At 45.9% G+C, this 14,055-nt stretch overlaps 1 protein-coding gene across 10 annotated transcripts in view; it reads right to left on the bottom strand.

The window, feature by feature from the left end:
- The window catches only part of FLNB (filamin B), a 149,493-nt gene extending 148,401 nt beyond the window's left edge, over positions 1-1,092 (bottom strand). For 6 of the 10 annotated variants that reach the window (XR_002337597.1, XR_002337598.1, XR_002337596.1 and 3 more), the window contains exon 1: positions 162-1,092. Coding sequence is in view for 7 of the 10 variants with exons in the window: in XM_021069061.1 (XP_020924720.1) it covers positions 162-453 (292 nt within the window). In the remaining 3 variants the exon portion in view is untranslated. The remainder of the gene's footprint in view (positions 1-161) is intronic. The other 4 variants (XM_021069067.1, XM_021069064.1, XM_021069065.1 and 1 more) reach the window with 3 other exon arrangements.

Here is a 14,055-nt window from a genome sequence, read left to right as displayed (position 1 = left end):
TTTGTCCTCACCCCCACCCACCCCGGCCTCTGTGCCCACATCCAGCCGGTGGCTGCTGGACGCGGCGGAGGCGCGCGACAGGGAGCCTCAGTCTCCTCAGGGGCGCACGCGCGGGGGCGCGAGAAGTACACGCCGGCGCACGGCTCGGCCAGGGCACTCACCGATGGACACGAGCTTGATGTTCTCACGGTCCAGGAACTCGAGCGCCACGGACACGTTCTCAAGCTGCATCTGGCGGAAGGTGGGCCGCTGGTGGTACTTGCGGTACATGTGCTTCTGGCTAAGCACCTCCAGCAGCGCGATGAGCCGAAGCCCGTCGCTCAAGTCGGTCTGCAGGTTTCCGATGCGTTTGTTCACGCACTTGAGGTGCTCGTTGCACCAACGCGTGAACGTGTTCTGCTGGATCTTCTTCCAAGGCGCGTCCTCCGCCAGATCCTTCTCGGTTACCGGCATCTTGGCGGCGGGGAGAGCGCTATGAGCAGTGAGCTGCCGGGGACTGGCGTCGGGAGGCCCAAGGGCCGGGGGAGCGAAAACCAAAGCGGAGCGGGAGCGGGGCTCGAACTCGCTGCTACCAAAGCCGCGGCCGGGACTGCTCTGCGCCCGCCTGCCCCTGGCCGCGCGAGGCGCCTGGCCCCGCGCCTGCGCACTGAGACGACCCGCCCCTGAAGCTCCGCCCCGTCCCGACCCTCTGGCGGGAGTTCCCGGGTCACGCTTGCCCCCTGCAGCTCCAAATGAGCACTGCGCCCTGCGAGCTGCAAGGCGTCCGGGACCGGCGCTCGGTGTTCATTGCCTCTGCAGAAGAAAGCTAGGCAGGAGATGTCCGGCTACTCAAGAGGAAGGTCACCAGGTCCCATAGTGAGGGCACTTGCAGAAGTAGGGATCTGGGCTGGACGGAATGGACAGGGACGACGGCGTAGATCACAGGGAATGGAGTTGGTGCAGAAGGTACTTTTTCCATCTAGGTTCAATAAGATTCCATAAGGATTTTTATTGAGTTCCTGCTGTGCCAGGCACTATGTTAGGTCCTGGAGGACATCGTGAAAGTAATGGACATTTTACTTTTCATATTAATTAAACTCGTATGAATTGTCAGTCACAGTATTTATTGAGTGCCTACTGCGTGCTAACCTTCCTAGAGCTTGCCAACCAATGATAAGACAAACTTATAACTTAACCTAGACTTCATAGACTAATATATGAGAAAAATATAAAACCATCACAAAAAGCTTAATGGCAGTGATACAAATGAATGATAATTTACTGTGTGTATTAGTTTCCTAATGCTCCTGTAACAAATTACCAAAGCTCTGTTTTTAAAAAACAAAAACACACATTGTTATCTTGCTTTTTTTTAGTTTAGAGTCCCTCACTTGTCTCACTGAGCTAAAATCCAGGTATTGGCAGGATGCATTTCTTTCTGGAGGCTCAAGGGAAGAATCCATTCCCTTGCCCTTTCCAACTTCTGGAAGCTTCCTGAATTTCTTGGCTATGTCCTCTTCCTCCATCTTCAAAACCAGCCACATCAGGCTGAGTTTTTCTACACTGTTATCTCTCCCATTCTCCATAGTCACATCTTCCTCTAATTATCTTAAGGATCCATCTGGGAAGAGGCATTGGGCAGAATGAATGTCAAGGGCTTCCAGCTGTGGAAGAAGCCAGCAGATCTGTGGTTGGGATGCTCTATAACAGGTCATTTGTAAACAAGGTAAAGTGCTTTCTTCTGACAGATTGCCTCACTCACTGGAAATGCTCAAAACAGCCTTGAGGGAGAGAAGGTATTATTACCTGGCCCTGACCCTAGCCCATTGTTGAGATCAATAATTTTTTGAAGGCTCATTCCCCTCTTGAGTGATTAAGTGAAGAGATTTGCTGGAGGTCAGTTGGTAAGGACTGGATAAAGCTGAACTTGAACCTAGGTCTAACTCCAAAGTATGTACTACACCTAAAAGCCCCCATGCTCTTCCCAGCTTGGGCCTTGCCTTTGTGAGTAGCAGATTCACCAGTAGGCAGTGTTGGTAATGTTACCTACCCCGTGCCCAAGGGTTCTTGTTCCTCATGCTTTCTTCCACCCAAAGGCACTCATCAAAATGTATCAGCCAGGGCCTCATTCCCAAAGGGACATCCTCTCTGCTATTAGGTGAGACTGGGACTAATGCGATCACTTCAGCTCACTCAGCAGCTGATAATGCACCAAAGTTCTTTTTTTGGGGGGGGGGGCACACCCGCAGCATATGGAGGTTCCCAGGCTAGGGGTCTAATTGGAGCTGTAGCCGCCAGCCTATGCCAGAGCCACAGCACCTCCGCTCCGAGCCACGTCTGCGACCTACACCACAACTTACAGTAATGCCGGATCCTTAACCCACTGAGCAAGGCCAGGGATCAAACCCAAATCCTCATGGATGCTAGTGGGATTTGTTAACTGCTGAGCCATGATGGGAACTCCTAAAGTTCTCCTTTCTTATGAGATATTTCTGTTTTCACCAGACCTTGACACGAATAACTAAATTTAAGTTCTGCATGTAAATTAATATCCAGTCCACTTCACTCTGAGTGAGACATCCTTGTCTTAGGATGTGTCTGGTGAAACTCTCCATCCAATTAGAAGACACTTAAGAGTTCACTAGAAAGCAGTTTATGCGGAGTGACCAGGACTCAGCAACCATGATGGAGCATGATGGAGGAGGGTAGCCTTAGTGACAAGGTCTTTAAGTGGCCCTTTATCAATATTTGATAAAAGATGAGGGCCAAACACCTCAAGGCATGCATTTTTGCAGGGAGCATTTTAACTGCATTCTACAGGTTTGCCTGACAAAGACAATAAATACCAAATCTTCACAATAGCCAAGACATGGAAGCAACCTAAATGTCAATTGACAGATGAATGGATTAAGAAGATGTGGTATGTATACACAATGGAATACTACTCAGCCATAAAAAGAACAAAATAATGCCATTTGCAGCAACATGGATGGAGCTAGAGACTCTCATACGAAGTGAAGTCAGAAAAAGAAAGACAAATACCATATGATATCATTTATATCTGGAATTTAATATAGGGCACAAATGAACCTTTCCACAGAAAAGAAATTCATGGACTTAGAGATCAGACTTGTGGTTGCCAAGGGGGAGGAGGAGGGAGTGGGATGGACTGGAAGTTTAGGGTTAATAGATGCAAACTATTGCATTTGGAGTGGATAAGCAATGAGATCCTGCTGTATAGCACAGAGAACTATATCTAATCACTTGTGATGGAACAGGATGGAGGATAATGTGAGAAAAAAGAATATATATATATAAATACAAAATCTTGGAGGTCCCTCGTGGCTCAGTGGGTTGAGGATCCGGTATTATCACTGCTGTGGCACAGGTTTGATCCCTGGTCTGGAACTTCCACATGCCATGGGCATGGCCAAAAAAAGAGCGGGGGTGGGGGGTTGGTAAGGAAAAGGAAACAGGTGAAACTAATTATAAATTTTAACCAAAGTTAGACTGACCAACTATCCTGGTTTGCCCAAGATTAAAGAATTTCCTAATATGCAGGCCTTTCATTGCTAAAAGTAGGAAAGCCTCTGGCAAACCAGAACAAGTTGATTAGCCTCCCTAATATATTCAAAAGGTTATCCTTTCAACTTACCATCCCTATTTTTAAATGTTTTTATGTATTTCCTTTTGGGGGTTACTGTCTTCAAAATCTGATGTGAATTTTATACTTAAAGTGTATCTTAAATCAGACCTGGCGCATTGCCCAAGCTCAGGAGCTGCCTTTGGCTGCTGGTGGCAGTCATACCAGACAGTGCAGGCATAGAGATATGCTTGATATAGAAATCAACCAGTTAATGAGCTGGAAACCCATAATGCTCTCCCCAGGATCCTGACCTTATGAAACCTTCCTCCACACTTTAGGAACCCCAGCCCTGTGAGAGGGGTTCCAGGTGAACCTGCTTTCTGAGGTTTCTGAACATCTTGGAGTCCACAGCTAGGGTAGCATGTCAAGATATTCATAACAGTAAAAATAGTAGAAGTGATAATAATAATAGAAGCTTCTGTCATTCTTCTCTAATCATCACAACAAATCCAGGAGGTGTTATTATTATCTCCATTTTACAGGTAACAAAACTGAGGTGGAGAAGGGTAGTCAAAGACCTAAGATCACAGAGTGAGAAACACTGGATACTAAGGAAGGGCTAAGAAAGACAATAGTCATGATTAAATGCAGGGCCTGGGCTGCCCCTGACTTTGATTCCTTACTTGCAACCTACATCAACAATATACCTCTTAGGAGTTTTGACAAGTGAGAAGCTATGTGTAGAGCACTTAGCATGTACTTTTCTGCCAAGAGAGCTGATGCTGCTGTGGTTATTGTGATGATGACGTGAGTAGACAACAAAGAGCGAAGACTGGAAATTCCAGGTTTAGAAGCCCACTTTCCAAAGGGAACAGAGAGGAAGAACCAGGACTTGCAAAATGAATTTATGTCCTCCCCAGATGCATTTATGTCCTTTCCCCCAGGGTGGAGGCCTTCTCAGTTGTAATTTTACACCAATGTCATACCCTGCCAGCAAGAAAGAGAAGCAAAATATAAAGAGACAATTTGCTCTGTCTCCACCCTTTAGAGGAAAAGGAGCTTGTTGTCTCAGCAGCTGCCTGGAGAAGCAGGAGGGTTCTCTCTCCACCGCCAACCCTGACTGCACAGGTCCCAGGTCTCTCTGGCGGGGAGAGGGGGAAGGGGTGCTAGGAGAACTGGCCTTCCCCAAAAGGGGTGGCAAAAGGTAGTGGCATTTTGCAGGCTCAGAGGCTCCACCTGTCAGCCCTGCCCTGAGTTAAGGTGGGGGCAACTGGTAAGCAGGCTGCTAGGAGAAGTCATAGACCTTCACCCCAACTCTCCCACTCACCCACTGGCTAAGGTGGAGATCAGAATGGGCAGAGCAGTGTGCGTGAATACCATTCTTCACTGGATTGACACAGCAGGCTACCTGATTGTAAGTTTCTGTTTTCTCCTTTGATCCTACAACTGTAGTAATTGGCCACTTCCTAGTGCCAGGTACTGAGTTAAGCATCATATCTATGTAGTATCTTTTATAATCTTCTCAAGAGGAGTTGTGCTGTGGTGTATAGTGGGTTAATGACCCAGCTTGTCTGTGTTGAGGTGCCGGTTCAGTCCCCAGCCATGGGAACTTCCATATGCCATGGGGGCAGCCAAAAAAAAAAAATATTTTCAAGGACACTGTGAGCTTGATGCTATTATTATTATTATCCCCATATTACAAGAAGGGAAACTGAGGCTGTAAAAAAATTAGGTCATTTGCTCAGAGTCCCCTTGGTATTAGGTGTCAGAGTCTGGATTCAAACCCTGGTCTAACCAATTCCAGAAGCCAGTTCTAAGGTTCTAAGCTTGTCAAACCCTGACTGCCAGAAGCACCATCTGCCCAGCAATGGCAAAGCAATGAAGGCAGAGGCTACTAACTCCTCTGTGTGTAGTTCATTCAGCAGGGACAGGAGACAGGGTCTGCTGAGGGCTTTCCCTTTCCAGCCCAAGATGGAACTCACTGCCCCACACCCCACCCCAGTCTTGCTGGAATCACCAAAAAAAAAAAAAAAAAAAAAAAAGTGTACAAATAATTGGGCCTTCTTCCTCCACCCAGTCTGGCTTTGGCTTCTTGGGAAGATTTATGTGTGGGTCTGGTTTGTTTTTTCAAAGTGCAGACAAATGCCACAGTGCACTTTTCTGCTAAAGAAAAGCCTGTCTAGCCACTGCTCACCTGGCAAAGCCAGTCTGCCTTCCAACTGGAACAGAGCTGCCCCTTTGTAGAGGGCAGTCCAGCTGACAAAGCCCTTTTCCATCCTTATCACATCTATCCCTCCTCCTCCAGTGCTCTGCTAGCCGGGATTAGTAGTATTACTCTCAGAGCGCTCAAGGACAGGGCTATTTATCACTATCCCTAGGGTCTAAGCATGGAGGTGTTTGGGACCACTCACTGAGTTGCTGGGGAGGAAGGACTCAATGGCAGCTCAGAAAGATCATGACCTTCTCAAGGTCACATGGTTAGTGTCAGGGTCAGAGCTCAAAGTTGTGTCTTCTGACTCTAAAGTCTGTTCTCTAGTGCTTCTATTGGTTTTTGCTTTTTGTTTGTTGGTTGATTGGTTGGTTTAAGGCATATGGAAGTTCCCAGGGCAGGGACTGAACCCGAGCCATGGCAGTGGCGATGCTGAGTTCTTAACCTCTGGGCCACCAGGGAACTCCCTAGTGCTCTTCTGGATATTTAAGGATATTTATTTGGCTATTTCTAATAGCCAAGTGCCCCTCGCCAGTGGGCCCTTCACATGCCCTGTAGCCTTGCTTCTCAGGATGTGGTCCCAGACACTCGGGGAACAGCTGTGAGTGTGCAGATTCTCAGGTGCTGCCCTGGCCCTCGTGAATTGGAAGCTTCAGTTGAATGTGATCCCTGGGGCAATTCATGTGGTCATGAAATTTGGTAAGTTCCGCATTGCAGTGCACCCAGCTGGTAGATCACCTTGGCACTTTTTATAAAAAGAATGTGATGGATCTACGTAGGCTGAGGTGAAAAGATCTCAGAATGTATTGTTAGGTGGGGGAGGAGAAAAGCAAGTTACAAATCAATATGAATTTGTATGATCCAATTGTGGACACATTTTTAAAATAAAAATAATGCTAATATTCTCTCAGGTCCTTGGTCTGTCAGCTTAGTCCTTGGTCAGAGCTGGGTGCTGGCCCAAGACCTGGTGATTTGTTAGAGCATCACCCGAACTGTATGCCCTTTAAGAAAAGCCCCAAGAAACTGACTGCTTGGACAAATACAATTCCAGGACAATTCCAAATAAGTTAAAAGGTCAGATTTCATTCTGTGTATGTAATAAATTCTTTGTTTTGAAAAGAAAGAGGAACAATCTATTTTATTAACAGAAAATCATTTTCTCCATGCTGCCTAAGTACATTATGAACAACTGTTTTTAAAATATCAAGTTGAGGGAATGCTAAATTAGTCTGCGTCTCATTCTAGTTCTATCTGTGCATTTAAAAAAAAAAAAAAAAAAGAAATCTTGGAAGGATTTATAGCAAACAGTTAAGCAGCCCAAGCAGTAGGAGGTGGAATTATAAGTTTTATTTTTTACCTTAAGGACTTTCTTTCTACCTTTAATGTTTCTCTCATGTTTTGAAACATGCAGTGTTGGTGGGAATGTAAAGTGGTAAACTCATTTGGGAAAGCGGTTTCTTAAAAAGTTAAACATATGATCCAGCCAGTCCCCTTCTAGGTAATTACCCAAGGGAAATAAAAGCATGTGTCTATAAAAAGACTTGTACTTGGATGTCTGTACCAGCTTTATTTGTAATTGCCCCAAACTGGAAGCAAACTGAAGGTCCATTCGCAGGTGAATGGATGAACACATTGTGGTGCATCCGTGCAATGAACTAGTTAGGACTCAGCAATAAAAAGCAAGGACCTGCTGACACACAGATAATACAGATGGATCTCAAAATAATTATGCTCACTGGAAAAACAAAATATATACACTGTGATTTAATGTATATGAAACTCTAGAAAATGCAAGCTATTTCTAGTGACAGAAAGCAGATCAGTGCGTGCCTGGGGATGTAGGGGGTAAGGGGGAGAGATCACAAAAAATATGTGGAAGCTTTTTGGAGTGATGGCTATGTTCCCCTTTTTGATTGACTGTAGTAATGGTTTCATGAATGTGTGTATGTGTGTGTTTGGGTGGGTGTGTAAAAACATTAAATTATATACTTTAAATATGTGCAGTTTACTGTAAATATGTCATAATGAAGAAGAGAGAGAAAAGAGAGGAAGGGAGGAAGGACAGGGAGGGAGAGAGGGAAGAATGGAGGAAGGAAGGAAGATAGGAAAGAAAAGAAAACAAATCTGTTCTATGTTTATGGGCAGAAAAAAGCAATAAGGATAAATTCAAAGGCACACCCACATTAAAGTGTGTGCTCTTTCACTTCTAAATCTCCTAGTCTCCTCCACCTAGCACGGCAGAGAATGCATCATATGTGCTCGTGCATTCAGCTCATTCCTTTCTCTCCCCTGTGTCCCCCACCAAGGGCAAAGTTAAGCGGAACCCTGCTGAAATGGAGTCAGATAAGGTTTCCTCGCTCCACGATGGCCCCAGCTTCTCCCCATGGAGGTTACAGGCTGCGAGGAATGTGATGACATGTTTACTTTGGAGCAGGCTTGGGCCAGTAAATATACTCTCAGCTCAGACCAGAATCAGCCCAGATAGAAGATAGAGCCTTCTCAAATAGCTGGAGGTTGGTCTTCTCCAAAAGCTCCGTGCAGATCTTTAATAGTAAGCGGAGGGGGAGGTGGTAACCAGAGCATTCGCCTTAGTATCCCTGGAGCCTAACTGGGAAAGTTGTTGGCTACAGAAACTCACTGATAAGTAACCAGTGAGCAATCAGAACATGGTTGGCCAAATTTAACCAGGTCTCTGAGACTCCCCCATTCTCCAAGCATGAGAGGTTTGCTCCTCTGTTGGCCTAGATGTGATCCCAAGTTGGTTAGGACTAAAGAGAATCCTTTGGACCAGATTGCTTTCTAGAATGCACACCTTCTTTAGCAACCACCACGATAATCATGACAGCTACCCATGTGCTAAGCACACCTCTGTTGCCACATTTAATCCTCACACAACTCCATGAGGTAGGAACTGAGGCCCGGCGACATTAACCAAGGATCTTATTAATAGGTCTGACTCCAAACCCCACCCTCTGAGCCACAGTGCCATACTGCTTCCCAGGAAACCATGGGAAGGCCAGGCCTGGCAGAGATTCTGGATTCAGATCCAGGTTTGAATCCTTGTTCTGCATTGATGAGTCATGTAGGAAAAATGGTAATACCTACCTCACTCTGTGAAATCACGTAGGGAATGAGGGCTGACACAGCGGAGGATCAGGAAGTGGGAGCTATCATTGTTGTCATCATCATCAGTGTCCAGAAGGTCTTCCTCCAAAGCTGCTGCTTTTTTTTTTTTTTTTTTTTGTCTTTTTGCCATTTCTTGGGCCGCTCCCGCAGCATATGGAGGTTCCCAGGCTAGGGGTCTAATCGGAGCTGTAGCCATTGGCCTACTCCAGAGCCACAGCAACACGGGATCCAAGCTGAGTCTGCGACCTACACCACAGCTCACAGCAACACCGGGTCCCCAACCCACTGAGCAAGGCCAGGGATCGAACCCACAACCTCATGGTTCCTAGTCGGATTTGTTAACCACTGGGCCACGACGGGAACTCCCAAAGCTGCTTCTAACTGGATCCTGAGTTACAGTTAGAGACATGCACATGGTTCACTCCCTGATATCTATACTCAAAAGTCCTGTTGGCTGTGAGGTCTACACTGGCCACCCTGAATAAGTCATCACCCCTCCCTTGTGACTCCTTGTCCTCCTTTCCTGCCTTGTCTCTTTGGCACATACCATCTTTGAGTGGATAGTGTATCACCTAGATACACTATATAACATATTTATATTGTTTATATTGTCTTCTCAAATAATTCAGGAAGATACCACTGCCTAGAACATGCCTGGTGTACAGCAGGTGCTCAGTCAATATTTGATGTCTGAATAAATGAATAAACCCTTGCTTGAGGTGCTAGATTGAACTTTAATTTCTGCTTCTCTTTAGTCTTATACCATTAATTAAGTTATTCAACTTCCAGGAGCTTCATATCCCTTAGTACTTGAAAAAGCCTAGTAATTTCCATGCTCCTTGTGGTGCTGGCGGAGCCTAAGGGAAGAGCAAGGCCATGCATGAGAAAGAATCACTTCCAAATACTCCAGAAACAGTTATTCAATATCTGCTTCATGCCAGCTGAATGCCAGGCACTGGGGGTGCAGACACACATCAAGCAGACCCTGCCCTCCAGGAGTCAGTGACCTCACTGGACAAAAAGACATGTCAACACCTACTTTCCTAATTGGGCCACAGCTCTGATCTATAGCAACTACTTTGCACTAATTGTCTCATGTAACACTACCCATTAAGTACCATCACCAGCTCCATTTTACAGACAAGGAAACTGCAGCAAGAAGTTAAAGAACAAGGACTCATTCAAGACCAAAGTATATACCCAAGAGAAATGAAAATATCCATGCACACAGAAACTTGTACACAAGTATTTATGCAACATTATTCATACTAGTCAAAGACAGAAACAACTCAAATGTCCATTGATGGATAAACAAAATGTGGTACAGCTATGCAATAGAATATTATTTGGGGAGTTCCCATCATGGCTCAGCGGAAACGAATCTGACTAGTATCCATGAGGACGAAGGATTGATTCCTGGCCTCTCTCAGTGGGTTAAGGATCTGGCATTGCTGTGAGCTGTGGTATAGGTCAAAGAGGTGGCTCAGATCTGGCCTTGCTGTGGCTATGTTGTAGGTCTTTGGCTACAGCTCTGATTTGACCCCTAGCATGGGAATTTCCATATGCTGTGAGTGTGGCCCAAAAAAGACAAAAAAAAAAACAAAAAACAAAAAACAGAATATTATTTGGCCATAAAAAGGAACGAAATACTGATGCATGCTACAACTTGGATGAATCTTGAAAACATGTAAAGTGAAAGAAGCCAGAAATTCCATACCCTGTGTTTTATTTTATATGATACAACCGTAACAGTGAAGTCCATAGAGACAGAAGGTGGATTAGAGATTATCAGGGGAGGGTCGAAGAAGATGGGGAGTGACTACTTAATGGCTATGGGGTGTTTTGAGATGTGATGAAAACATTTAAAACTAGAGAGCTGGGGTTTGTAGAATATTGTAAAGACACTGAATACCACTGAATTGTGCGCTTTAAATTGTCTCGTATGTTGTGTGAATTTCACCTCAATAAAAGAGAAACAGGGACTGACATTATAAATAGTAGAGGCTGGGGCTGGGACCTAAACCTGGGCAGTGGCTCAGAGCCTGTGATCTAATAGCTACAAGTCTTATTGCCAATATCGTGTTTTCCAGTTCTGGGACTTCCATTTAATTATTTTTTATAGTTTCTAGTTTTCTGCTAAAATTCTCATCTGATTTCCCAAATGCATCAATCACAGTTATTGGAGTTCCACCTCAAGCCCAGGGTTTTTATCAAGGAACTCCCACCCTGGGTGAACCTCACTCCAATTTTGGTTCCCCCAGACCTTGAGACGCCAAAGTTCTGCCAGCTTCTCAGCCTCTCAGCTGCCCCAGTCAGTACACTCTATGAGGGGAAAGACGGGAGGGGTGACCCCATCCTAGCAAGCAAGAAGCACCAGCTGTCCCCCATACCCCACCGTCTTGCTACTGCTCATCTGCCAACATAGATAAAGACTTCAAAATTAAAAAGCAGTGGAGTTCCTGTCATGGTACAGTGGAAACAAATCTGACTAGGAACGATGAAGTTGCAGGTTTGATCCCTGGCCTCGCTCAGTGGGTTGAGGATCTGGTGTTGCTGTGAGCTGTGGTGTAGGTTGCAGACATGGCTCGGATCCTGTGTTGCTGTGACTGTGGCATAGGCTGGCAGCTGTACTTTGGATTCCTTTGACCCCTAGCCTGGGAACCTCCATTTGTCACAGGTGTGGCTCTAAAAGAAAAAAAAAGAAAAAGAAAAAAAAATTAAAAAACAAAAGGAGAAAAGAGAGGTTACATTGCTGTTTCCCAAGTAGTGTTTGTTTTGTTTTGTTTTGTTTTTGTCTTTTTGCCTTTTGAGGTTCCGAAACCAGGGGTCTAATCAGAGCTGTAGCCACCGGCCTACACCACAGCCACAGCAACACAGGATCCGAGCCGAGTCTGCGACCTACACCACAGCTCACGGCAACACCAGATCCTTAACCTACTGAGCGAGGCCAGTGATTGAACCCGCAACCTCATGGTTCCTAGTTGGATTTGTTTCCACTGTACCATGACGGGAACTCCCCAAGTAGTGTTAATGGCTTATTTGGGGACCCATTTTCCTCTACTTCATTCCAAGAAATAGGACACGATACAGTTTCTGAAAGAAATGAATGATAAAAGCTGCCACCTATTGAACACTTCAAAAGGACTTACAGTTTTAAGCATTTTACATGTATTAATTCACATAGTCCTCATAAAAAGGCTGAGAGCAGGTTTTGCCATCTCCACTGCCATAACTGGAGGAACCAAGGCCCAGAGAGGTGAAGACACTGACCCAAAGATACACACAGCTGTACACGTGGAGCAGAGATGCAGGCCAAGGTCTGCTCAGACATTCTTTGTGACCTAAGAGCAATGAGTGAGTGAGTAATTAAAAGGAATCGGAGAGAGTTCCCATTGTGGCTCAGTGGAAACAAATCTGACTAGAACCTATGAGGATGTAGGTCTGATCCCTGGCCTCGCTCAATGGGTGAAGAATCAGGTGTTTCTGTGAGCTGTGGTATAGGTTGCAGATGCAGCTCAGATTCTGTGTTGCTGTTGGTGCAGGCCAGCAGCTGCAGCTTTGATTCAACCCCTAGCCTGGGAACTTACATATGCCACTGGTGTAGCCCCAAAAAGACAAAAAAAAAAAAAAAAAGAAAGAAAGAAAAAAGGAATCAGAGTATGCACACTTGAGAGGGCAAGAAGCCAGACAAAATTTGCAGATACCAGAAAGAAAATGGCTAAGGAAAAGGAAGCAATATTTGGGGACAAGAAACAAGTTCTGAGTTCCGTTTGATGGGCCCCAGCTTTGAGGACAGGTAACTTTACCTCTCGGCCTCAGTGTCTTCATTTGTAAAACGGGACTGATAAAGGCATTTGTGTCACCCTTGGGGCTGTTCCTAGGACTTTAGCCCTCAGCCTCTTTTCTCATTTTCCTGGCTCCAAGCAGAACCTGAGACCTCGCCTGTTGGGGAAGGTTTGGTTCAGAGAGAGGAAAGCAAAGCTTCAGCCACCTGCACACCTGTCCTGAGTCAAGCCTCATCTTCTTTTGGAAAGAACCTAGATCCGGATGCCAGACCCTGCAAAGGGGAGAATGGAGAAGGTGCCTTCCCAGGCCAAGTGCAGAATCTCTGCAAGTCCTCATGGTCCCATGGGGCAGTGAGGCCCATCCTAGGCAACCCCCCCAAACTCAAAGGGTTCACTCAGTCCCTCAGTCCATGCATGGTTTTTTGTTTTTTTTTTTTATTTTTGCCACACCTGCAGCATGTGGAAGTTCTCAGGCCAGGGATTGGACCCAAGCCACTGCAATGACAATGCCGGATACTTAACCCACTGCGCTATAAGGGAACTCCAGTCCATGCATGTTTACTGAGCACATAGCTATCTATCAGGACTCTCCTGGTTGCTGGTGCCCAAAACCCAGCTGAAACTCTGAAAGCAAAAAAGGAACTGATTTTCCCTGTAACAGATAGTCCAATAGTCCAAGGGGGTGACTGAGGCATGTCTGGATCCAGAGGCCTAGGTAACACTTTCTAGACCTGCCTCATTGCCTCCAGGGCTCTGCCTCCCCCACTTCCCATCCTACTGGCTTCCTTCTCAGGCAGGCTCTCCCCACGTGGTCATAAAGATGCCCTCCAGCTGCTCCAGGCAGTCCTCCTCGGCTGTCCAACCTGGGAGAGAGCTCCTCTTTCCCAGAACTTCCAGCAAAAATGCAGGACTGTTGCTCTGGTGACCCTGATCTGCTTCCCCAGTCAGAGGATGTGGGCCTCCCCTTGGGTGGCCCTAGACTGTACACTCACCCCACCCGAAGGGTACAGCCAGCCACCTCGCTGTTGATATGGAGAGGCATCGATGACAGATTTACTGAGCCCTTACTCTGTGCCAGACACCGTTCCAAGTGCTGTAGAGGTATTTAAACCTCACAGAACCCTGTGAGGTAAATACCATCAGGCAAGGGGAGGGTGGGGCAACATAGAGGTTAGGGGACAGGAGGTGCCAACTACTGCTTATAAAACAGGTTCAAGGATGTATTGTACAACAGGGGGAGGTAGAGCCAATATTTTGTACTAACTACAAATGGAAAGTAACCTTGAAAATTTATGTAAAAATTTTTAAAAATAAAGAAAAAAGGAACATACACACAAAATACCATCAGACATGGAGTTCTCTTGCAGTGC

Source organism: Sus scrofa, chromosome 13, assembly GCF_000003025.6.
Source record: "Sus scrofa isolate TJ Tabasco breed Duroc chromosome 13, Sscrofa11.1, whole genome shotgun sequence".
NCBI classification, from domain to species: Eukaryota; Metazoa; Chordata; class Mammalia; order Artiodactyla; family Suidae; genus Sus; species Sus scrofa.
Note: the sequence above shows the minus strand (reverse complement) of the source record. Positions and strands in the feature narration are given on the sequence as shown.